General features: G+C 39.6%; 1 protein-coding gene across 1 annotated transcript in view; it reads left to right on the top strand.

Annotated features, from left to right (window-relative positions):
- The window catches only part of WDR49 (WD repeat domain 49), a 408032-nt gene that overhangs the window by 69013 nt on the left and 311466 nt on the right, over window positions 1-27553 (top strand). Inside the window, exon 6 of the mRNA XM_053711815.1 lies at window positions 9027-9175. Within this exon, the coding sequence (XP_053567790.1) occupies window positions 9027-9175 (149 nt within the window). The remainder of the gene's footprint in view (window positions 1-9026; window positions 9176-27553) is intronic.

The following is a 27553-nucleotide window of genomic DNA, read 5'->3' as shown; positions in this document are numbered from 1 at the left end:
TAATAGGACTAAATTTGCATGCTCTATCTGAATCATGAAACTTTTACTTTGACTAGACTACCCTTTTAATGTAAAAATTAGCTTGAAAAAGGAAATCACGCAATCTTCAATGAGATTGTGTGATTTCAAGGCTGGGATCAGATCATGGGGGGCTGCCTATGTCTGATTCCTGTTTTCATAAAAGGGGGAGGCTGCAGGACACCGTATAAGGTAGGATGTTTCATGTTGTCCTAATGGCATTAAAGCCCAGCACTGTTAGGACAGCATGGAATGTCCTAACAGTGTGAAGTGGCTATATATGAATATTGCATAAATATGTTTTCATCTACTTGACTGTAAAGGTTCCAATGCACTTTTATATGTCTATATGTGTATACATATGTATTTATGTGTTTATATGTGTATATATGTCTGTAAATACATATATATATATACAGTATATATATATATATATATATATATATATATATATATATATATATATATATATATATACAAAACACGGAAGGGAACTGCACTCTCATACCGGACCGGGTACACATCCCATGACCCTGCAACATGCTCAGCCCTGGGTGCCACTGGCACTCACAGGAAGCTGTGCTGTCTCCAGAGCCACAAGCAGTTAACCCCAGACAGGTCTGGGTGCAAGAACCATAGGGAAAATTACAAAACAAATTAATACAACACACAGAGAAAACCCAGCACTCACTTACAAGCTCTCAGCTAAGATTTAAAAGCAAAAATGGAAAGGTTAGTCACCGCATCTGGCAAAATGGGACAAGCTCAGGTACCACGTCAAGGTCCTTTCCAATACCTGAGACCCTAAAACAGCCACACAATGCAAGCTTTCAAATCCAAACAAACTGAAAACAAGGGAAGGGTGCACAGGAATATGTAACCACCCTAGACATATACAAAACACGGAAGGGAACTGCACTCTCATACCGGACCGGGTACACATCCCATGACCCTGCAACATGCTCAGCCCTGGGTGCCACTGGCACTCACAGGAAGCTGTGCTGTCCCCAGAGCCACAAGCAGTTAACCCCAGACAGGTCTGGGTGCAAGAACCATAGGGAAAATTACAAAACAAATTAATACAACACACAGAGAAAACCCAGCACTCACTTACAAGCTCTCAGCTAAGATTTAAAAGCAAAAATGGAAAGGTTAGTCACCGCATCTGGCCAAATGGGACAAGCTCAGGTACCACGTCAAGGTCCTTTCCAATACCTGAGACCCTAAAACAGTCATACAATGCAAGCTTTCAAATCCAAACAAACTGAAAACAAGGGAAGGGTGCACAGGAATATGTAACCACCCTAGACATATACAAAACACGGAAGGGAACTGCACTCTCATACCGGACCGGGTACACATCCCATGACCCTGCAACATGCTCAGCCCTGGGTGCCACTGGCACTCACAGGAAGCTGTGCTGTCCCCAGAGCCACAAGCAGTTAACCCCAGACAGGTCTGGGTGCAAGAACCATAGGGAACATTACAAAACAAATTAATACAACACACAGAGAAAACCCAGCACTCACTTACAAGCAGTGGCACCCAGGGCTGAGCATGTTGCAGGGTCATGGGATGTGTACCCGGTCCGGTATGAGAGTGCAGTTCCCTTCCGTGTTTTGTATATGTCTAGGGTGGTTACATATTCCTGTGCACCCTTCCCTTGTTTTCAGTTTGTTTGGATTTGAAAGCTTGCATTGTGTGGCTGTTTTAGGGTCTCAGGTATTGGAAAGGACCTTGACGTGGTACCTGAGCTTGTCCCATTTGGCCAGATGCGGTGACTAACCTTTCCATTTTTGCTTTTAAATCTTAGCTGAGAGCTTGTAAGTGAGTGCTGGGTTTTCTCTGTGTGTTATGTATATATATATATATATACAGGGAGTGCAGAATTATTAGGCAAGTTGTATTTTTGAGGATTAATTTTATTATTGAACAACAACCATGTTCTCAATGAACCCAGAAAACTCATTAATATCAAAGCTGAATAGTTTTGGAAGTAGTTTTTAGTTTATTTTTAGTTATAGCTATTTTAGGGGGATATCTGTGTGTGCAGGTGACTATTACTGTGCATAATTATTAGGCAACTTAACAAAAACCAAATATATACCCATTTGAATTATTTATTTTTACCAGTGAAACCAATATAACATCTCAACATTCACAAATATACATTTCTGACATTCAAAAACAAAACAAAAACAAATCAGTGACCAATATAGCCACCTTTCTTTGCAAGGACACTCAAAAGCCTGCCATCCATAGATTCTGTCAGTGTTTTGATCTGTTCACCATCAACATTGCGTGCAGCAGCAACCACAGCCTCCCAGACACTGTTCAGAGAGGTGTACTGTTTTCCCTCCTTGTAAATCTCACATTTGATGATGGACCACAGGTTCTCAATGGGGTTCAGATCAGGTGAACAAGGAGGCCATGTCATTAGATTTTTTTCTTTTATACCCTTTCTTGCCAGCCACGCTGTGGAATACTTGGACGCGTGTGATGGAGCATTGTCCTGCATGAAAATCATGTTTTTCTTGAAGGATGCAGACTTCTTCCTGTACCACTGCTTGAAGAAGATGTCTTCCAGAAACTGGCAGTAGGACTGGGAGTTGAGCTTGACTCCATCCTCAACCCGAAAAGGCCCCACAAGCTCATCTTTGATGATACCAGCCCAAACCAGTACTCCACCTCCACCTTGCTGGCGTCTGAGTCGGACTGGAGCTCTCTGCCCTTTACCAATCCAGCCACGGGCCCATCCATCTGGCCCATCAAGACTCACTCTCATTTCATCAGTCCATAAAACCTTAGAAAAATCAGTATTGAGATATTTCTTGGCCCAGTCTTGACGTTTCAGCTTGTGTGTCTTGTTCAGTGGTGGTCGTCTTTCAGCCTTTCTTACCTTGGCCATGTCTCTGAGTATTGCACACCTTGTGCTTTTGGGCACTCCAGTGATGTTGCAGCTCTGAAATATGGCCAAACTGGTGGCAAGTGGCATCTTGGCAGCTGCACGCTTGACTTTTCTCAGTTCATGGGCAGTTATTTTGCGCCTTGGTTTTTCCACACGCTTCTTGCGACCCTGTTGACTATTTTGAATGAAACGCTTGATTGTTCGATGATCACGCTTCAGAAGCTTTGCAATTTTAAGAGTGCTGCATCCCTCTGCAAGATATCTCACTATTTTTGACTTTTCTGAGCCTGTCAAGTCCTTCTTTTGACCCATTTTGCCAAAGGAAAGGAAGTTGCCTAATAATTATGCACACCTGATATAGGGTGTTGATGTCATTAGACCACACCCCTTCTCATTACAGAGATGCACATCACCTAATATGCTTGATTGGTAGTAGGCTTTCGAGCCTATACAGCTTGGAGTAAGACAACATGCATAAAGAGGATGATGTAGTCAAAATACTCATTTGCCTAATAATTCTGCACTCCCTGTATATATATATATATATATATATATATATATATACTGTATATACACACACACATATAAATACATATGTGCACACATACATCTTTAGACATGTATATGTATGTATCTCTATGTTAAAGTTCTTTGCAGTCCTTTTCTTTATCTAACACCTCATATCTTTGAGCCCTTATAACTTTTTGATGCAATTTAAAAAAAAATTATTTATTAGATGATGTTATTATGAGTGTAATTGTACCTTTTAATGCATTTGTTGTTACCATGTTTATTAGAGCGTAACAGTTAACCAGAGCTCTGAGGTTGTGCTATCCCGACACACGTTAAATTCAATTGTGCTCAAGCGATAGCATTTACTTTCAATTTGTAATACGTGCTCTACTTCCGACGTGCGCAACCAGCCACAATAAACCTGATTTCGCTTACGCACAACTGTTAGCACACCACTCGTAATCTGGCCCATAATGTCTCAATATATGGAACTACCAAATACTTGTCTGATTGGTTTATATTGATTCTTCCTTTTAAGAGGTATTTCTATTTTTCTTTTAATTTCTTTCCTTTATTTTGTAAAATGCCATAACAGTAACTGAATATAACATCTACCACAATCTTTACCACACAGGGATTTTTGCCTAGAGGTGATAAATGAGAATGTTTTATATCTTTTGGTATCTGTAAGAGAGAATGGTTCCTAAGAGAGGTGCAGCATTAATCCTCACAACCTTTAAATGCTAATATGGAACATAAATGTTATGTTTAGTAAATAAAAAAAAATCACGGTACCAGCAATAGGGAATAATAAAACAACAAAGACTGAGAACTGCTGACCTATATTATAACAAATAGTATTACTAAATTATAAAGCAGTAATTTAATCCCTCTACTGATAGACCTTATGGATTTTTGGATTTGTAGTGCTTGATGCCAATTATTAAATCCACTCTAGGCAGTAAAACTGCAAAGTTTAGACTATGCAAATAATTTAAAATTAAGCCCTCATTTCAGAAAATGCAGCAAATAGCCCCACAATTAGTATAAAGTGACAAAGGATTCAATTAATTTCTATCCATTAATCTTGTTACATTTTGTGCCAGGGATTTAATCAATTTCTTATATAAGGGAGATCCATTGATTCCTAGGTATCTCTCCTGCACTTGTCTAAGCTAATGGTTGTGTAAATTACCCACAAATATACTGAAGGATCCAGCGAATCTCACAGCAACCCCTAAAACTTGTATGGTGATCCAGGAGGTTAAATTGTCATGCCAGCCCAGGAAGCTCACTTTAAAGTTTCACAAATCCTGCACCTTCTGATGTTAATCCACCAACTCTCTTTAAATTGACTGATTGCTATTAAACCCTTTCCATATCCACCCCTCTCATAAACTGATACTCAACCTGTGCTATCATGAATCCATGCCACACTGTTAACTTCCTGCTATAATGAACATATGCTGCCATCCACCATTTAGTGGACTCCATGCATGGACTTACATCCATGGGGTCTCCCAACCCTATTCCATTAAAGTCTGTCATGATAAAATATCATTTTTTTTTCAATCTTCAACCATTCATGGCCATCTAATTAAGGATGTAAAATGACCTAAAAGGTTTATATGCCTTATCCATTGTCTGTTAGCTGCTAATCACTTTAATTTAAATAAGAAGTGACTTTCGCCAGTATAACTGCCATTACCTTTCAAAATAAAAGAGGGAGTGCTCAGTGTAGTAGATACTTTTAGAATTAACCATAAATTAAAATTCTGATGATTGTATTTATGTGTGTACATGTTCCATAGTTTAAATGTGTGATTATGATACAATGATGTATTTAACTCTTTAAGTATCAATTATCACACATGGTTTTCATCCCCACAGGGGACATGTGTTTTGCCACCCCCTGTTGGTTCTTCAGTATACTCCTATTCCATATCCTCTGCTGATATGTTATAGCACTGGTTTATCTTCAAATGGTTTTCCCAGTTGATGAGTGTCTTTGTAAGTAACGTTTATAATTAATTGATACTCTATCAATTAATTAATTAATTTTATATATATATATATATATATATATATATATATATATATATATATATATATATATATATAGTATATGTTATTAAATATAGCTCTGGAACATAATCTTTATTTTAGTTATACCCCTTTAAAATTTAATCTGTGTTTTTTACTTTTATGTATCAGATTTGTGTCATGCTCTAATGTTTTTTTTTTTTTTGCCCGTGTTGGCCTTCGGGTTTGCGTGGGATTGGGTTAGCACTCATATATTCTCCAGTCTTTGTGTGTCAGGTTTTTTCCCATTGGGTTACTGCCCTAGCTGGGTTTGCACGCCCTTTTTTCCTATATTTCCTGTCGGGTATCGCTTGTTCTCCCTTCTGTTAGTGCATTATCCTGTCATCAGATGTGAAGTTTGTTAGCTCCTTCTGCGTGTTTAGCACACCTGGTGTAGTACATTTTTGAAGAGCTACTTTGGAAGGAATATGTTTTTATTTTCCTTAAGTGCTCTTTTTGTAAGGATTTAACTGCTCTTTTATTGATGGGAGTGGTTGTTCCTGTTCCATAGTTGGAACAAAAAATGGGATTTTATTCAAATCTCTTCATTCTCCCAAAGAAGGAAGGAACTTTCAGACCAGTTTTGGATTTGAATGCTCTAAACAAGCTCTATCTTTAGATTTAGCAGAATCTCACACCAGTTGTTGTTTCTTTAACAGTATGGTTGGAGAGTCAATTTTCCAAAGAGTTCTTTGGTTCCTCAGACAAAGGTTACTTTTCCGGGGGTACAAATAGGTTCTGTTGCCATGAGAATATCTTTAACAAATCAAATAAGGTTAAAGCTGGTGTCAGGTTGTATAAACCTTCAGTCTCTTTCTTTACCTTCTGTCGCTCTTTGCATGGAAGTTTTAGGTCTCATGATTGCTGCATCGGATGCTGTTCCATTTGCTCATTTTTGCATGAGGCATCTTCAGCTTTGTATGCAGGGATCATACTCAGTTGTCTCAGGAAATCTTTCTAGATCACAGAACAGTTCAGTCTCTGTCTTTATGGCTCTATCCTCACCTTATTATGCAGGGTGCTTCTTTTGCTTGTCTTACTTGGACTGTGATCACTACAGATGCAAGCCTTTTAGGTTGGAGATCTGTTTGGGGGTCTCTGAAGGCTCAAGGGGTTTGGGCTCCTTGGGAGATAAAGTTGCCAATAAATATTCTTGAACTCAATGGCATTTTCAGGGCTCTTCAGAGTTGGCCTCAGTTAAAGATGGAAACTGATCTCTGTTTTCAAACAGACAATGTCACAGCAGTTTATTATATTAATCATAAAGGGGGAATCACAGTTCTCTAGTCATGAGAGAAGTGTCTCAATTTCTCTGACTGGCAGAAGCCAATCTTTATTTCTGCTGTTTATATTTCTGGAGTGAATAACGGGGAAAGCAGATTTTCTCAGTCATCAGTCTCTAAATCCTGGGGAATGGTCTCTCTATCAGGATGTTTTCAGTCAGATTGTGGATGTTTGGGGGCTCCCAGTGATAGATCTGATGGCCTCTCAGTTGAACAACAAACTTCCCAGGTACTTTTGCAAGTTCCAGGGACCCTCAGGTGGAGTTTATGGATGCTCTAATAGCTCCTTGGTCCTTTCATCTTGATGAGTTTCCTCCTCTGGTTCTTTTCCCCAGAGTTATATCCAAAATCAGACAGGAGGAATTGTAAGTAATTCTGATTGTTCCTGCTTGGCGCTGCAGGTTTTGGTATGCAGATCTGGTTCAGATGTTCTGTAGCCCTCCTTGGCCTTATCCTCTTCGGCCAGGCCTCTTGTGCTAATTTATATGAGGATAAGTTGATAAGTTACTGATAAAGTAACAGCCTCAGAAGATTAACCCCTTAGTGACCACAACACTTTTCAATTTTCTTACCGTTTGGGACCAGGGCTATTTTTACTTTTCTGTGGTGTTTGTGTTTAGCTGTAATTTTTCTCTTACTCATTTACTGTACCCACACATTTTATATACCGTTTTTCTTGCCATTAAATGGACTTTCTAAAGATACTATTATTTTCATCATATCTTATAATTTACTATAAAAAAATGCTAAAATATGATGAAAACAGGAAAAAAAACACTTTTTGTAACTTTGACCCCCAAAATCTGTTACACATCTACAACCACCAAAAAACATCCATGCTAAATAGTTTCTAAATTTTGTCCTGAGTTTAGAAATACCCAATGTTTACATGTGTTTTGCTTTTTTAGCGCTTTGCTATTTTCAAACCATTTTTTTTTTCTTCAAAATAAGCGATAGTTACATTGTAACACTGATATATGTCAGGAATCCCTGAATACCCCTTCACATGTATATATTTTGTTAGTAGACAACCCAAAGTATTGATCTAGGCCCAATTTGGTATATTTCATGCCACAATTTCACAACCAAATGCAATAAAATAAAAAAATCGTTAACTTTTTCACAATTGTAGGTTTCTCACTGAAATTATTTACAAACAGCTTGTGCAATTATGGCACAAAGGGTTGTAAATGCTTCTCTGGGATCCCCTTTGTTCAGCAATAGCAGTCATATATGGCTTTGGCATTGCTTTTTGGTAATTAGTAGGCCGCTAAATGCAGCTGCCCACCACACTTGTATTATGCCCAGCAGTTAAGGGTTAATTAGGTAGCTTGTATGGTTAAGTTTAGCTTTAGTGTAGAGATCAGCCTCCCACCCTCTGATCCCTCCCTGACCCCTCTCAAACAGCTCTCTTCCCTCCCCCAAGTTTTTTTTGTAGGATTCCTCCCTTGACCTATTGGCTGCCATCTAAGGTAGTTCACTATTCAAATTTGCCCTTTTTTTTCTAAAAAAAAATGTAAACACCCTATTTTCTGTAGTTTAGCTTCCCCCCTCAATAACCTACCCCCCTCCTTGATCCCTTTCCCCCAAAAACATTCCCTTTCCCCTCTGCCTCCTTTGGCTTAACATTGATGATCGTGCATGTGCATGCTCCCAATCCCTGCCCCCCGCCTCCTTGCACGCTCACGGACACTTGGTAACAGGATCCGGAACCATCACTGGCCGATGCAGAGAGAGCCACAGATTGGCTCTCTTTACATTGGTGGGTTAAAAAAGCTACTGCAGTGATGCCTCAATATCGAGGCATCACAGCAATACCTTGAAAGTGGCTGTAAGCGATCACGATTGCTTCTACCATTAAGTGACAGTTTTTGTAGAACGCACCCTGTGAGTCCTTGGTCTTTAAGGGGTTAAATATCCATTTAAACACTGAAAAAATAGCTGTGTAAACAGCCAATATATACTATTTGAACGAGTTCAAAATAATCATACAAAAAATAATGCTGAAAATGTTTTCACATTGGAGAACAAAAACTAAAACAAGGTTTTCTAATGAATCATAAAGAACCCCATATTTAAAGTGTTTTTCAACAACAGTCTAGATTGTGAAATTGTAATCCTTGTTAGGATCACTTTATTCTAAAATGAACTAAATGACAATGAAACAAACACATATGGCTGCTACTAAAACGCTAAAATACTTGCTTTGTATGTTTATATAGCTACTGCTGGCATAAACCACAAGATTTGTCTTTGGAATCCATATGTTGTATCTAAGCCAACTGGAGTCTTAGAAGGTAACATGGCCAGCGTCATCACTGTTAAATTTATTGTGGCCCGGAAACAGCTCTTTAGTTTTTCCAAAGATAAGGTAAGCGTTGAGAAAGCATTTAAATATTTTTTATCAGTGTAAATATATTGTGTTCTGTTTTTTATATTGATTGTAAGTCTACTATTATGGTTTAAAAGCCACTATATTTTCTGTGTAATTTTGCAAGATGGTATCAATCACTACATGGTATTTAGCACAAACAGAAGTAAACATATCAACGCATAGCTTTGCATTGGAGTGTAGGAGGCCATGGAAGGCTAAATGCTTTGGAGAAGATGATCTTGGTAAACCATGGATAAAAATATGAGGCACCTGAATCCAAATGCCTTATTATAAATGTTCTGAGAGAACATTTGAAAAGTGTCTGTGTGTAGGAGTAAAAAGAGGTAACTATGGGCCTGTATTCTTATTCATACGAATTACCACACAAATCAAAACATTATATGATGTTCAAATCTATACAAGGAGCCATCTTTCTCTTGTAAAGGTGTATCCAGTCCACGGGTTCATCCATTACTTGTGGGATATTCTCCTTCCCAACAGGAAGCTGCAAGAGGACACCCACAGCAGAGCTGTCTATATAGCTCCTCCCCTAACTGCCACCCCCAGTCATTCTCTTGCAGCTCTCGACAAGAAAGGAAGTATCAAGAGAGATGTGGTGACTTAGTGTAGTTTTTACCTTCAATCAAAGGTTTGTTATTTTTAAACGGTACCGGCGTTGTACTCTTTTACTCTCAGGCAGAAATTGGAAGAAGAATTCTGCCTGGAGGTTTGATGATCTTAGCGGTTTGTAACTAAGGTCCATTGCTGTTCTCACACATAACTGAAGAGTATGGAAAGAAAACTTCAGTTGGGGGGACGGTCTGCAGATTGCCAGCTTTGAGGTATGTTCAGTATATTTTTTTCTAGAGAGATGATAAGGTCTAGAAAATGCTGACAGTGCCTGGTATATTTGAGGTAAGCCTGATACAGTGATTTAACAGCAACTGGGATCATGCTCGCAAAAAAGGGTAATATTCATGTTAATACTCATATTACTTAGTGTAAAAACGTTTGCATATTTTAGAGTAAAAAAACGTTTTTTCTCTGAGGGTGATAAATCTTTATTTGGGGCCTAGTTTTCCACATGGCTTGTTAGATCACTCCTAGGAGTACTTTTTTTAAGGCCCTCTGACATTCAGTGCATGGTGGGAGGGGCCTATTTTCGCGCACTTTATGCGCAGTTGATATTCAGACTGAGACATCCAGCTTCCCTAAAGGAGTCCTCTGGCATCTAGGACCACTATAGAGGGTGTTTTTCCTGCAAAAATCGTGTTTAAAGGCAGGTAGGGCCACAGCAGAGATGTGGCAGTGTGTTTGACTGTTTTTTAACGTTTTTTCAGTTTTTATAATCCGTTTTGGGGCCTAAGGGGTTAATCCTCCATTTGCAAGTGGGTGCAATGCTGCTTTAGTCTCTTATACACACTGTACAAATTTCATAGAGTTTACTAATTTATCACTGTTTTGCAGTTTATGGGGTAGTTTTTTTCTCTTAAAGGCACAGTACCGTTTTTATTTTATTGCTTTTTCACATTTATTAAAGTGTTTTCCAAGCTTGCTGGTCTCATTACTAGTCTGTTAAACATGTCTGACATAGAGGAAACTCCTTGTTCATTATGTTTAGAAGCCATTGTGGAACCCCCTCTTAGAATGTGTGCCAAATGCACTGACCTTTCTATAAGTTATAAAGACCATATTATGGGTTTTAAGGATTTATCACCAGAGGTTTCTCAAACTGATAAAAGGGAGGTTAAACCACCTAGCTCTCCCAATGTGTCAGAACCTATATCTCCCGCGCAAGTGACGCCAAGTACATCTGGCGCATCCAATGCGTTTACCTTACAAGACATGGCGGCAGTTATGAATCATACCCTCACAGAGGTATTGTCCAAACTGCCAGGGTTACAAGGAAAGCGAGACAGCTCTGGGGCTAGAACAAATACAGAGCTTTCTGACGCTTCTGACGCTAGTAGCTATGTCTGATATACCCTCACAATGTACAGAAGCCGAAGCAGGAGAGCTTCTATCTGTGGGTGACATTTCTGATTCAGGGAAGGCGTTACTCCAGTCTGACTCTGAAATGACAGCATTAAAATTTAAGCTTGAACACCTCCGCTTGTTGCTCAGGGAGGTTTTAGCAACTCTGGATGACTGTGACACCATTGTAGTCCCAGAGAAATTGTGTAAAATGGACAAATACTTTGCAGTGCCTTTTTACACTGATGTTTTTCCAATCCCTAAGAGGTTTTCAGAAATTATTACGAAGGAATGGGATAGACCGGGTGTACCGTTCTCCCCCCCTCCTGCGTTTAAAAAGATGTTTCCCATAGATGCCACTATACGGGACTCGTGGCAGACTGTCCCTAAGGTGGAGGGAGCAGTATCTACCCTAGCTAAGCGTACAACTATCCCCGTTGAGGACAGTTGTGCTTTCCTAGATCCAATGGATAAAAAATTAGAGGGTTTCCTTAAGAAAATCTTTATACAACAAGGTTTTATTCTCCCGCCTCTTGCATGCATTGCCCCAGTCACTGCTGCAGCAGCTTTCTGGTTCGTGTCTCTTGAAAAGGCTCTACAGGTGGAGACCCCGTTGGATGATATCCTAGACAGGCTTAAAGCTCTTAAAGGGACAGTCTACACCAGAATTTTTATTGTTTTAAAAGATAGATAATCCCTTTATTACCCATTCCCCAGTTTTGCATAACCATCACAGTTATAATAATATACTTTTAACCTCTGTGATTATCTTGTATCTAAGCCTCTGCAAACTGCCCCTTTATTTCAGTTCTTTTGACAGACTTGCAGTCTAGCCAATCAGTGCCTGCTCCCAGATAACTTCACGAGCACAGTGTTATCTATATGAAATACGTGAACTAACACCCTCTAGTGGTGAAAAACTGTTAAAATGCATTCTGAAAAGAGGTGGCCTTCAAGGTCTAAGAAATTAGCATATGAACCTCCTAGGTTAAGCTTTCAACTAAGAATACCAAGAGAACAAAGCAAAATTGGTGATAAAAGTAAATTGGAAAATTGTTTAAAATTACATGCTCTATCAGAATCATGAAAGTTTATTTTGGCCTAGACTGTCCCTTTAAGTTAGGCAATTCATTTATTTCTGACGCCGTTTTTCATTTAACTAAGCTAACAGCTAAGAATTCAGGTTTTGCCATTCAGGCGCATAGGGCGCTATGGCTTAAATCCTGGTCAGCTGACGTTACTTCAAAGTCTAAGCTTCTTAACATCCCCTTCAAAGGGCAGACCCTATTCGGGCCTGGACTGAAGGAGATCATTTCTGATATTACTGGAGGGAAAGGCCAAACCCTTCTCCAGGATAGGTCCAACAAATTAAGGACTAAACAGACTAATTTTCGTTCCTTTCGGAACTTCAAGAGTGGCGCAGCTTCAACTTCCTCTACTGCAAAACAAGAAGGAAATTTTGCACAGTCCAAGCCAGTCTGGAGACTTAACCAGATCTAGTTGGGGGCAGACTTTCTCTCTTTGCCCAGGCTTGGGCAAGAGACGTCCAGGATCCCTGGGCTCTGGAGATCGTTTCCCAGGGATATCTTCTGGATTTCAAAGCCTCATCTCCAAAAGGGAGATTTCATCTCTCACAATTATCTGCAAACCAGATAAAGAGAGAGGCATTCTTACGTTGTGTTCAAGACCTTCTGGTCATGGGAGTGATCCACCCAGTTCCAAGGGAGGAACAGGGGCAAGGATTCTATTCAAATCTGTTTATAGTTCCCAAAAAAGAGGGAGCTTTCAGACCAATCTTGGATCTCAAGATCCTAAACAAATTTCTCAGGGTCCCATCCTTCAAGATGGAGACTATTCAAACCATCCTACCTTTGATTCAGGAGGGTCAATATTTGACTGCCGTGGACTTAAAGGATGCTTATCTCCACATTCTGATACACAGAGATCATCATCGGTTTCTCAGGTTTGCCTTCCTAGACAGGTATTACCAGTTTGTTGCTCTTCCCTTCGGGTTAGCCACGGCACCAAGAATCTTTACGAAGGTTCTAGGGTCCCTACTGGCGGTTCTAAGGCAACGGGGCATAGCGGTGATACAGGCGTCGACTTTTCAAATCGCGAAGTCCCATACGGACATTGTTCTGGCCTTTCTGAGGTCTCAAGGGTGGAAGGTGAATGAAGAAAAGATTTCTCTCTCCCCTTTCACAAGAGTTTCCTTCCTAGGAACTCTGATAGATTCAGAAGAAATGAAGATTTTTCTGACAGAGGTCAGGTTGTCAAAGCTTCTAACTTCCTGCCGTACTCTTTATTCCACTTCTCAGCCGTCAGTGGCTCAGTGTATGGAAGTAATCGGCTTAATGGTAGCGGCAATGGACATAGTTCCGTTTGCCCGCCTACATCTCAGACCACTGCAACTTTGCATGCTCAATCAGTGGAATGGGGATTACACAGATTTGTCCCCTCTACTAAATCTGGATCAAGAGACCAGAGACTCTCTTCTCTGGTGGCTATCTCGGGTCCATCTGTCCAGGGGAATGAGCTTCCGCAGGCCAGAATGGACTATAGTGATGACAGATGCCAGCCTTCTGGGCTGGGGCGCAGTCTGGAACTCCCTGAAGGCTCAGAGTTCGTGGACTCAGGAGGAAGCCCTCCTTCCGATAAACATTCTGGAACTAATAGCGATATTCAATGCTCTTCAGGCTTGGCCTCAGCTAGCTGTGGTCAGGTTCATCAGATTTCAGTCAGACAACATCACGATTGTAGCCTACATCAACCATCAGGGGGGTACAAAGAGCCCCCTGGTGATGTTGGAGGTTTCAAAGATAATTCTATGGGCAGAGGTTCACTCTTGCCATCTCTCAGCTATCCATATCCCAGGAGCAGAGAACTGGGAGGCGGATTTTTTAAGTCGGCAGACTTTTCATCCGGGGGAGTGGGAACTCCATCCGGAGGTATTTGCCCAGTTGATTCAACTATGGCGCAAATCAGAACTGGATCTCATTTCGTCTCGTCAGAACGCCAAGCTTCCTTGTTATGGGTCCAGGTCCAGGGATCCCAAGGCAGCGCTGATAGATGCTCTAGCAGCGCCCTGGTCCTTCAGCCTGGCTTATGTGTTTCCACCATTTCCTCTGCTCCCTCGTCTAATTGCCAAGATCAAGCAGGCGAGAGCTTCAGTGATTTTGATAGCTCCTGCGTGGCCACGCAGGACTTGGTATGCAGATCTGGTGGACATGTCATCCTTTCCACCATGGACTCTGCCGCTGAGACAGGACCTTCTACTTCAAGGTCCTTTCAAACATCCAAATCTAATTTCTTTGCGTCTGACTGCTTGGAGATTGAACACTTGATTCTATCAAAGCGTGATTTTTCCGAGTCGGTTATTGATACCTTAATTCAGGCTCCAAAGCCTGTCACCAGGAAAATCTATCATAAGATATGGTGTAAATATCTTCATTGGTGTGAATCCAAGGGTTACTCATGGAGTAAAGTCAGGATTCCTAGAATCTTATCCTTTCTCCAGGAGCGATTGGAGAAAGGATTGTCTGCTAGTTCCTTAAAGGGACAGATTTCTGCTCTGTCTATTCTTTTGCACAAACGTCTGGCTGAGGTTCCAGATGTTCAGGCGTTTTGTCAGGCTTTAGTTAGAATCAAGCCTGTGTTTAAACCTATTGCTCCGCCATGGAGTTTAAATTTAGTTCTTAAAGTTCTTGAAAAAGACGAAGTAACCAGCGCCCAGGACTGATATCTGCTCACTATAAAGAAGACCCCCTAATAGGTCTAGAAACGGAACAATGGATTAGGATATATAGGAGCGCCAATGGCTTAGATATACCACAGGGAATAAAAAGTCAAAAATGGTCTCCAATAATTTCTATGTTCCAAAATCAACCAAATATTTAATGTTAAACCAATATAATTCTGATCTCCAGAATCATAAAAACACAAAATACATGTAGCAAAGCTTAAAATACAATACAATAAATGATTTGAAATGCAACAGATAACAGATCCGGTTGGTTAAACTGGATGACCAATATCTAATGTTCCAGTTTTCATGAGTCCTCTTAAAAACCTTCTAGTAGGTACATGGTATTGTTAAATACACGTACAAATAAACCTAGTATTCAATGAATAATGTAATATTAGCTCAAATGTTCTAATCGAAGTGATAGGATCACTAATATAGTGATACGAGACCCACTAATAGGTCAACAGTGCATACAAATATTGCAACATTTAAATCATATGATGAACACCGTGAATAATCAAAAATAAGATACAATGTGTTGGATTCCTTAAACTATCAAATAAACCATATTGTGGATTTGCAATAAAAATAAGTAGTGAATGTGGTCTTTAAAATCAATAAATCAAAAAATAAGATAGAGTGATGGGAAAAAAGCAGGAAGAATAATATATATAATAACAAAATTAAATGTAAGATCCTACCAATGGATTTAAACTAAACTGGTACCAGCTAACACCTCAATTCTCCTGATTAAATCTAGGGCGTTATTATCTTAAAAACAGTAAACAAATAACACAAGCTATATAAATTACCACAAGCTATATGATTATGACAAGCTATAGAAATATATGAACGACATAAAAACAGAGAGTGTGTATAGTTTGGCCAAAACTAGTCCACAAACTCCTAAAGGTGTGTTTCCACAACTTTAAATAACTTAAAATGATGATAAGACAATAATAGTGTCCTTTGAGAGTCTTTTGATAAATCCTTAAAAGTCTGGTAAAAATCCGGTGAGATGATGTCTTGAGAAAGGCCCGGTACGAGGGCCGAAACGCGTAGACGAAACTTTGCACCAGAGTTGGAGAGGCTCATTATATCCAGGACCAGGATTTGAATGGTAAGACTATTTTCAATAGTCCATACCCGTTAGCGCTGTTTGTTTAGTGCGCTTTTTTCCATTTCTTTCAGGTATTTGTCTTAACATAGGAATAGGACTTGGGACTCTACTACACATTGAGGATTTCTCTCACCGGATTTTTACCAGACTTTTAAGGATTTATCAAAAGACTCTCAAAGGACACTATTATTGTCTTATCATCATTTTAAGTTATTTAAAGTTGTGGAAACACACCTTTAGGAGTTTGTGGACTAGTTTTGGCCAAACTATACACACTCTCTGTTTTTATGTCGTTCATATATTTCTATAGCTTGTCATAATCATATAGCTTGTGGTAATTTATATAGCTTGTGTTATTTGTTTACTGTTTTTAAGATAATAACGCCCTAGATTTAATCAGGAGAATTGAGGTGTTAGCTGGTACCAGTTTAGTTTAAATCCATTGGTAGGATCTTACATTTAATTTTGTTATTATATATATTATTCTTCCTGCTTTTTTCCCATCACTCTATCTTATTTTTTGATTTATTGATTTTAAAGACCACATTCACTACTTATTTTTATTGCAAATCCACAATATGGTTTATTTGATAGTTTAAGGAATCCAACACATTGTATCTTATTTTTGATTATTCACGGTGTTCATCATATGATTTAAATGTTGCAATATTTGTATGCACTGTTGACCTATTAGTGGGTCTCGTATCACTATATTAGTGATCCTATCACTTCGATTAGAACATTTGAGCTAATATTACATTATTCATTGAATACTAGGTTTATTTGTACGTGTATTTAACAATACCATGTACCTACTAGAAGGTTTTTAAGAGGACTCATGAAAACTGGAACATTAGATATTGGTCATCCAGTTTAACCAACCGGATCTGTTATCTGTTGCATTTCAAATCATTTATTGTATTGTATTTTAAGCTTTGCTATATGTATTTTGTGTTTTTATGATTCTGGAGATCAGAATTATATTGGTTTAACATTAAATATTTGGTTGATTTTGGAACATAGAAATTATTGGAGACCATTTTTGACTTTTTATTCCCTGTGGTATATCTAAGCCATTGGCGCTCCTATATATCCTAATCCATAGTTCTTAAAGTTCTTCAAGGGGTTACGTTTGAACCTTTGCATTCCATAGATATTAAACTTTTATCTTGGAAAGTTCTGTTTCTAGTAGCTATCTCCTCGGCTCAAAGAGTTTCAGAGTTATCTGCTTTACAGTGTGATTCCCCTTATCTGATTTTCCATGCAGATAAGGTAGTTTTGCGTACCAAACCTGGGTTTCTTCCTAAGCTAGTATCTAATAAGAACATCAATCAGGAGATTGTTGTTCCTTCATTATGTCCTAATCCTTCCTCAAAGAAGGAACGTATTTTACACAATCTTGATGTGGTTCGTGCTTTAAAGTTTTATTTACAAGCTATGAAGGATTTTCGTCAAACATCTGCTTTGTTTGTTGTCTACTCAGGACAGAGGAGAGGCCAAAAGGCTTCGGCAACTTCTCTTTCTTTTTGGCTAAGAAGTATAATACGCTTAGCTTATGAGACTGCTGGCCAGCAGCCTCCTTAAAGAATTACAGCTCATTCCACTAGAGCGGTAGCTTCCACATGGGCTTTTAAAAATGAGGCCTCTGTTGAACAGGTTTGTAAGGCGGCGACTTGGTCTTCGCTTCATACTTTTTCTAAATTCTACAAATTCGATACTTTTGCTTCTTCGGAGGCTATTTTTGGGAGAAAGGTCTTAGAGGCAGTGGTGCCTTCTGTTTAAGGGCCTGCCTTGTCCCTCCCTTCATCCGTGTCCTAAAGCTTTGGTATTGGTATCCCACAAGTAATGGAAGAACCTATGGACTGGATACACCTTTACAAGAGAAAACAAAATTTATGCTTACCTGATAAATTTATTTCTCTTGTGGTGTATCCAGTCCATGGCCTGCCCTGTCATTTTAAGGCAGGTGTGTTTTATCTTTAAACTACAGTCACCACTGCACCCTATAGTTTCTCCTTTTTTCTTGCTTGTCTTCGGTCGAATGACTGGGGGTGGCAGTTAGGGGAGGAGCTATATAGACAGCTCTGCTGTGGGTGTCCTCTTGCAGCTTCCTGTTGGGAAGGAGAATATCCCACAAGTAATGGATGAACCCGTGGACTGGATACACCACAAGAGAAATAAATTTATCAGGTAAGCATAAATTTTGTTTTTGTAAGTAGGAAAAACATCAGAAAAGGACATAACAGAAAAACCTAGTTAAGGGACATTCTAAAGCAAAGGTTACATGCTCTAATCCTTTACAGTATTAGCCAGTAAAGGTCAAGGATCTGAAGACCTTGTGATAAATGCGTTACATTGGGATTTCAAATGGATTGGAAAGAGTTAGAAATTGAAACCCAACAAAACCCATGTGAGACATTTCATATGGGGATTCTAATGAATTAGAATACAGGCTACTATATGGGAAGATGTGTAAATCATACGCAATTTAAAGCAGATGGTTTCGGGAATGTGTGGAGGAAAGTGGAATTAATGAATGTGATCTTATTGAAGACTTGTATATTATCATCAGGATTCTGATATTACACCTGAATCATTTTAAACAGTATAAAGTCTGGCATTGAAGTAGTTGCCATATGGCAAGAAGGGTGCTCATCTTTGGCACATGTTTTTAAAAAGGGTTAATTAGTAATGGAATTAGTTGTCTGAGAGGATGAAGTGTAGGGTAGGACATTTAATCAAGTGTAAAAAGACACAAATTTGTCGTCATTTATCGATGTGCAGCGGACATGATACGCTACATCATATCATGTCCGCTCGCACTTACATAAATATACCCCTAGGTGTCTGAAGAAAATTTTTTATTTCATCTACAAGCAAGTTTTGGGGTATAGCCGTATTCCACGTCATTTCTTGCAGTCTGGTAGTGGTGGCGGCTTTAAAACAGTTAGGAACTTGTAAAGAGGTACTTACTGCATTTTCATTACAATTGCTACCCTAGTTTAGAAAGCCAGAGTTGGCTACTCTGTTATTTCTTTTTCAAAGGTCTCTGTGAGGAACTGTGTCATCTCATACCCTGTAACTGTCTACATGCCGGACAGCGTAGCAGGTAATTGTTTTTTCTTCCATTTGGGGAGAACATGCACTTAACAAATTAAAATACACTGCTTTTTTATTGGGACATAGATAATCCTGTTGTATGGGTTACACTGGAGCATAAAGCAGGCACTGTAGCATGTGTGAGAGTAACATTTAAACTCTTTTAAAAAGAAAGGGTAAAATGTTTTTATTAGGCTTTATTTTATGGCACATATTTACTTGATAAAACAATTCAAGTTTACACTCAAAGGCCTAGATTTGGAGTTTGGCGGTAGATGGGCTGTTAACGCTCCGCGGGCTTTTTTCTGGCCGCAGCATAAAATTAACTCTGGTATCGAGAGTTCAAAAAAATGCTGCGTTAGGCTCCAAAAAAGGAGCGTAGAGCATTTTTACCGCAAATGCAACTCTCGATACCAGAGTTGCTTACGGACGCGGCCAGCATCAAAAACGTGCTTGTGCACGATTCTCCCATAGGAAACAATGGGGCTGTTTGAGCTGTAAAAAAACCTAACACCTGCAAAAAAGCAGCGTTCAGCTCCTAACGCAGCCCCATTGTTTCCTATGGGGAAACACTTCCTACGTCTGCACCTAACACTCTAACATGTACCCCGAGTCTAAACACCCCTAACCTTACACTTATTAACCCCTAATCTGCCGCCCCCGCTATCGCTGACCCCTGCATATTATTTTTAACCCCTAATCTTCCGCTCCGTACACCGCCGCAACCTACGTTATCCCTATGTACCCCTAATCTGCTGCCCCTAACACCGCCGACCCCTATATTATATTTATTAACCCCTAATCTGCCCCCCTCAACGTCGCCGACACCTGCCTACACTTATTAACCCCTAATCTGCCGAGCGGACCTGAGCGCTACTATAATAAAGTTATTAACCCCTAATCCGCCTCACTAACCCTATAATAAATAGTATTAACCCCTAATCTGCCCTCCCTAACATCGCCGACACCTAACTTCAATTATTAACCCCTAATCTGACGACCGGAGCTCATCGCTACTATAATAAATGGATTAACCCCTAAAGCTAAGTCTAACCCTAACACTAACACCCCCCTAAGTTAAATATAATTTACATCTAACGAAATTAATTAACTCTTATTAAATAAATTATTCCTATTTAAAGCTAAATACTTACCTGTAAAATAAACTCTAATATAGCTACAATATAAATTATAATTATATTATAGCTATTTTAGGATTAATATTTATTTTACAGGCAACTTTGTATTTATTTTAACCAGGTACAATAGCTATTAAATAGTTAAGAACTATTTAATAGTTACCTAGTTAAAATAATAACAAAATTACCTGTAAAATAAGTCCTAACCTAAGTTATAATTAAACCTAACACTACCCTATCAATAAATTAATTAAATAAAATACCTACAATTACCTACAATAAAACCTAACACTACACTATCAATAAATAAATTAAATACAATTTCTACAAATAACTACAATTACATAAACTAACTAAAGTACAAAAAATAAAAAAGAACTAAGTTACAAAAAATAAAAAAATATTTACAAACATAAGAAAAATATTACAACAATTTTAAACTAATTACACCTACTCTAAGCCCCCTAATAAAATAACAAAGACCCCCAAAATAAAAAAATGCCCTACCCTATTCTAAATTAATAGAGTTAAAAGCTCTTTTACCTTACCAGCCCTGAACAGGGCCCTTTGCGGGGCATGCCCCAAGAAGTTCAGCTCTTTTGCCTGTAAAAAAAAACATACAATACCCCCCCCCCCAACATTACAACCCACCACCCACATACCCCTAATCTACCCCAAACCCCCCTTAAATAAACCTAACACTAAGCCCCTGAAGATCTTCCTACCTTGTCTTCACCATCCAGGTATCACCGATCCGTCCTGGCATCCGGTGCTGAAGAGGTCCAGAAGAGGCTCCAAAGTCTTCCTCCTATCCGGCAAGAAGAGGACATCCGGACCGGCAAACATCTTCTCCAAGCGGCATCTTCGATCTTCTTCCATCCGGTGCGGAGCGGGTCCATCTTGAATCAGCCGACGCGGATCCATCCTCTTCTTTCTGTGTCTCCCGACGAATGACGGTTCCTTTAAGGGACGTCATCCAAGATGGCGTCCCTCGAATTCCGATTGGCTGATAGGATTCTATCAGCCAATCGGAATTAAGGTAGGAATATTCTGATTGGCTGATGGAATCAGCCAATCAGAATCAAGTTCAATCCGATTGGCTGATCCAATCAGCCAATCAGATTGAGCTCGCATTCTATTGGCTGTTCCGATCAGCCAATAGAATGCAAGCTCAATCTGATTGGCTGATTGGATCAGCCAATCGGATTGAACTTGATTCTGATTGGCTGATTCCATCAGCCAATCAGAATATTCCTACCTTAATTCCGATTGGCTGATAGAATCCTATCAGCCAATCGGAATTCGAGGGACGCCATCTTGGATGACGTCCCTTAAAGGAACCGTCATTCGTCGGGAGACACAGAAAGAAGAGGATGGATCCGCGTCGGCTGATTCAAGATGGACCCGCTCCGCACCGGATGGAAGAAGATCGAAGATGCCGCTTGGAGAAGATGTTTGCCGGTCCGGATGTCCTCTTCTTGCCGGATAGGAGGAAGACTTTGGAGCCTCTTCTGGACCTCTTCAGCACCGGATGCCAGGACGGATCGGTGATACCTGGATGGTGAAGACAAGGTAGGAAGATCTTCAGGGGCTTAGTGTTAGGTTTATTTAAGGGGGGTTTGGGTTAGATTAGGGGTATGTGGGTGGTGGGTTGTAATGTTGGGGGGGGTATTGTATGTTTTTTTTTACAGGCAAAAGAGCTGAACTTCTTGGGGCATGCCCCGCAAAGGGCCCTGTTCAGGGCTGGTAAGGTAAAAGAGCTTTTAACTCTATTAATTTAGAATAGGGTAGGGCATTTTTTTATTTTGGGGGTCTTTGTTATTTTATTAGGGGGCTTAGAGTAGGTGTAATTAGTTTAAAATTGTTGTAATATTTTTCTTATGTTTGTAAATATTTTTTTATTTTTTGTAACTTAGTTCTTTTTTATTTTTTGTACTTTAGTTAGTTTATGTAATTGTAGTTATTTGTAGCAATTGTATTTAATTTATTTATTGATAGTGTAGTGTTAGGTTAATTGTAGGTAATTGTAGGTATTTTATTTAATTAATTTATTGATAGGGTAGTGTTAGGTTTAATTATAACTTAGGTTAGGATTTATTTTACAGGTAATTTTGTTATTATTTTAACTAGGTAACTATTAAATAGTTCTTAACTATTTAATAGCTATTGTACCTGGTTAAAATAATTACCAAGTTGCCTGTAAAATAAATATTAATCCTAAAATAGCTATAATATAATTATAATTTATATTGTAGCTATATTAGGGTTTATTTTACAGGTAAGTATTTAGCTTTAAATAGGAATAATTTATTTAATAAGAGTTAATGAATTTCGTTAGATTTAAATTATATTTAACTTAGGGGGGTGTTAGGGTTAGACTTAGCTTTAGGGGTTAATCCATTTATTATAGTAGCGGTGAGCTCCGGTCGTCAGATTAGGGGTTAATAATTGAAGTTAGGTGTCGGCGATATTAGGGAGGGCAGATTAGGGGTTAATACTATTTATGATAGGGTTAGTGAGGTGGATTAGGGGTTAATAACTTTATTATAGTAGCGCTCAGGTCCGCTCGGCAGATTAGGGGTTAATAAGTGTAGGCAGGTGTCGGCGACGTTGTGGGGGGCAGGTTAGGGGTTAATAAATATAATACAGGGGTCGGCGGGGTTAGGGGCAGCAGATTAGGGGTACATAAGTATAACGTAGGTGGCGGTCGGCAGATTAGGGGTTAAAAAATTTTAATCGAGTGTCGGCGATGTGGGGGGACCTCGGTTTAGGGGTACATAGGTAGTTTATGGGTGTTAGTGTACTTTAGGGTACAGTAGTTAAGAGCTTTATGAACCGGCGTTAGCCCAGAAAGCTCTTAACTCCTGCTATTTTCCGGCGGCTGGAGTTTTGTCGTTAGAATTCTAACGCTCACTTCAGAAACGACTCTAAATACCGGCGTTATAAAGATCCCATTGAAAAGATAAGATACGCAATTGACGTAAGGGGATCTGCGGTATGGAAAAGTCGCGGCTGAAAAGTGAGCGTTAGACCCTATTTTGAGTGACTCCAAATACCGGCGGTAGCCTAAAACCAGCATTAGGAGCCTCTAACGCTGGTTTTCACGGCTACCGCCGAACTCTAAATCTAGGCCAAAGTAAGGCTGAATTTTCGATTTCAGCAGCTAATTTTTCCTTTGCTTTAAAATAAAACGATGCAACATTTTAAACTGTCAGGTTTGAAAAACGGTTATTTCTGGTACTCAGTGTACCAGGAAGTAGTGCCTCTCTGTGTCGCAGCAATAATTTAAGCTCGGCAGTTCCGGTCACATGACCGGCTTTACTTCATAACGTTTCTGAGGAAAAAGTTGTTTTTCTCCATTTCTGGGTGATCTGGTCTTAATTGGTAGCGGTAAGGCACCTCAGTAATTCAGGTGTGGGGTTGCCTGAGGGGTATTTAAGAAGTTTATTTTAGAAGTTTGATGTTTATTAAATGTTTTTTCGTAACTTTTCTCACACATATTTAGCTGGGGATCGATGCTAATTTGGGATTTTTTTCTTGGCTTATTTTAAAGTGAAGGTAAATTTTGGTGCTAAAGTGCCTGTTTTTTTAAAATTCGATTAAAAATAGGGGCATTTTAATTCATCAAAATTTACATTTCACTCCTGTTGTGAAAAAAAACTTACCTTTTAATCTTCACAGCTTCCTCCACCCGTTGCAAAGCCTCTTCCTGGGTCTAAAATGAGGAATCTGGCTTCCTCCAATTACAGCGTTGAATCAGACACTGATTTCTCCGGGGGGGAAGCTGTGATTGGAGGATGACCTATCCATCATTTCTGACATCAGAAATGGCTTGCGACGACCGGAGGAAGCTGGAGCTGCTGTGAAGATTAAAAGGCAAGTATTTTTTCACAACAGGAGTGAAATGTAAATTTTAATGAATTAAAGTGTCCCTGTTTTTAATCGAATTACAGTATTAAAATCTTTTAAACTTATCTGTACAAGTTTATTTACTGTTTCTCAACATGTCTGATATGGAACAAGATAAGAAATCAGATGGCAGCACTCCAAGATAATAAAAGATGTATGTTTAACTTTATTTACATCTACTCCAAACAAAGATAGGACAACGACGTTTGCAATTCGAGCAACTTAAACAGGGGAAGCAGCCTGTATTCTTTTTTTTACCAATAAAGGATTGTCTACTCTTTTTATCAGATCCAATGTCTGCTTTTATAAGAGTATCCTTTAAGTTACATGCCTTTCTATATGCTGGCATAGGGAGCTGTTGGAATTCTAATATCTCAGGATTACAGATACGTAATATAAACCAATGTTTGCAAAGGATCCTATGTATTTTTTTACTTAATATATGATAATCACTGGCAAAAATCATCCTTTTTTCTGTCGATTTATCCTTCTTACCCTCAATTTTGGGTTTGTTTTTAATAAATCTTGCCTAGAGATTTTCATAACATCAATAATCTCTTTACGGATTAAATTGGGATCATACCCCCTTTGAATAAATGCTTGGCCCATTTCTTGTGATAGCATATAGAAGGGCATGTAACTTAAGGGATACTCTTATAAAAGCAGACATTGGATCTAATAAAAAGAGTAGACAATCCTTTATTTGTATAAAGAATACAGGCTGCTTCCCCTGTTTAAGTTGCTCGAATTGCAAATGTTGTTGTCCTATCTTTGTTTGGAGTAGATATAAATACACATACATCTTTTATTATCTTGGAGAGCTGCCATCTGATTTTTTATATTGCATTATACTTGGGACTTTTTGGTGTGGAGACCTGGATGGCGTTGTCACCCGTTTGATACACAGGTGCTGGAAAATTTACATTTCTATGATATGGAACAAGAGCCTGCTCTCATGAATTTATGCTTATTATGTTTAGATGCACAAATGGCAGCTCCTAGGCAATTTTGTTTTTCATGTGTCAAGAAAACCTTGCAAAATTAAGGTAAAATTTTTGAGCCTAATGTCTCAGGATGATGCTGCTAAAATAATACCTCAGCTTTCTCCTGCTATGTCCCAAGCCTCAATTGCATCACATGCAGTGCCCTGTGGTTCCTATATAGGAAGCCCAGGTATCTTCAGCTGTGTCTGCGGCATTAGCTGTCATTCCCAGATTACAGAGAAAACGCAAGAGGAAATCTAGGAAATAGCTGCTCTTTTAAGGATTGAATGGTGAAGAAGCTAAAGGCTTATTTGAAAAAGATTTATCATCATCAAGGGCTACAATGGCAACCAGCTGGTGTATATTGCCACCGTGACTAGTGCGGCATCTTATTGGTTCTACGCCTTGTCTGATTCTCTTCAAGTAGAGACTTCCTTAGATGAAATTCAAGATAGAATTAAAGCTCTTAAGTTGGCCAATTCCTTTATTGCAGATGCCATTTTACAGGTTGTTAGACTAGGAGCTAAAACTTCTAGTTTCGCTGTCCTAGCCCGCAGGGCATTATGGTTGAAATCCTGGTCTGCGGACGTTTCCTCTAAAGTCAAGCTTCTGCCAATTCCTTACAAGGGCAAAACCTTGTTTGGACCCGGTTTGGCAGAAATTATCTCTGATATTACGGGTGGAAAAGGGTCTTTTCTACCTCAAGATAAGAAGAATGGGCCTAAAGGACGTTAGAGTAATTTTCGTTCCTTTCGTAACTTCAGTGGAAAGCCTTCCCCTTCTTCTTCCAAGCAGGAACAATCCAAGTCTTCTTGGAAATCCAATCAGTCTTGGAACAATTGGAAACAATCAAAGAAACCTGCAGCTGATTCCAAATCAGCATAAAGGGTTTGCCCCCGATCAAGCCTGGATATGAGGTGTCCCAGATCCCTGGACTGTGGACATAGTATCCCAGGGTTACAAATTGGAATTCAAGACTTTTCCTCCCAGAGGCAGATTCCATCACTCAAGAATATCTGCAGACCATATAAAGAGAGAGGCGTTCTTGAAATGTATACAACATCTTTCCTCCCTGGGAGTGATAGTTCCAGTTCCAGTCCAGGGGGGTCTTGGGTTCTACTCCAACCTATTTGTGGTTCCAAAAAAAAGGGAACTTTCCGTCCCATTCTAGACTTGAAGTGTCTAAACAAGTTTCTCAAAGTTCTATCCTTCAACATGGAGATTATACGCTCCATTCTTCCTTTAGTACAAGAGGGTCAGTTCATGACAACCATAGACCTAAAGGATGCAGATCTTCATGTTCCTATTCACAGGGACCATCACAGATTCCTGAGATTTGCCTTTCTGGACAAGCATTTCCAGTTCATGGCCCTTCCATTTGGTCTAGCCACGGGTCCCAGAATTTTTTCAAAGGCAGTGATCCGTTCTCGTGGAATTGCTGTGGCACCCTACCTGGACGACATATTAGTTCAGGCACCATCTTTTCAACAAGCAAAATCTCATACAGTGATATTGTTGTCATTTCTTCGTTCCCACGGATGGAATGTGAATCTTGAAAAAAGTTACCTTTCCCCTGCTACAAGAGTAGTGTTCTTAGGGACCATGATAGATTCTCTATTGATGAAGATTTTTCTGACAGAGGTCAAGAAAAACAGAATCATTTCCTCTAGCCTCTCTCTTCAGGTTACTGCCCAATGTATGGCGGTAATCAGTCTGATGGTGGCTTCCATGGACATCATTCCTTTTGCTCAATTCCATTTGAGAGCTCTCCAGTTGTGCATGCTCAGACAATGGAATGGCGACCATGCAGATATATCTCAGAGAATAGAGTTAGATCAGTCGTCAAGTGGTGACTCTCTCCCGTGGTGGATTTCTCAGGAACATCTGTCTCAGGGCACATGCTTTCGAAGACCTTCCTGGGTGATCATGACCACGGACGCCAGCCTGCTGGGCTGGGGAGCAGTCTAGAACTTGTTAAAAGCTCAGGGCCTTTGGACTCAGAAGGAATCTGCTCTTCCCATCAACATCTTGCCGTTGAGGGCGATTTACAATGCTCTATTGGCTTGACCTCAGTTGTCCTCAGCCCAGTTTATCAGGTTCCAGTCAGACAACATAACCTCTGTGGCTTACATCAATCACCAGGGAGGAACTCAGAGTTCCTTAGCCATGAAGGAGGTTACTCAGATTCTTCAGTGGGCAGAGACCCACCATTGCTGTCTATCTGCCATCCACATTCCAGGAGTAGACAACTGGGAAGTAGATTTTCTGAGCAGACAAACTTTTCATCCCGGGAGTGGGAACTCCATCCGGAGGTGTTTTCTAGCTTAGTCCTCAAATGGAGGGTGCCAAAGTTAGATCTGATGGCGCTTCCAAGGTATGGTTCAAGGTCAAGAGATCCGCAGGCCA

The sequence above is a fragment of the Bombina bombina genome, chromosome 4 (assembly GCF_027579735.1).
Source record: "Bombina bombina isolate aBomBom1 chromosome 4, aBomBom1.pri, whole genome shotgun sequence".
NCBI lineage: Eukaryota > Metazoa > Chordata > Amphibia > Anura > Bombinatoridae > Bombina > Bombina bombina.
The sequence above is the reverse complement of the archived record's forward strand: the minus strand, read 5'-3'. Positions and strand labels throughout refer to the sequence as shown.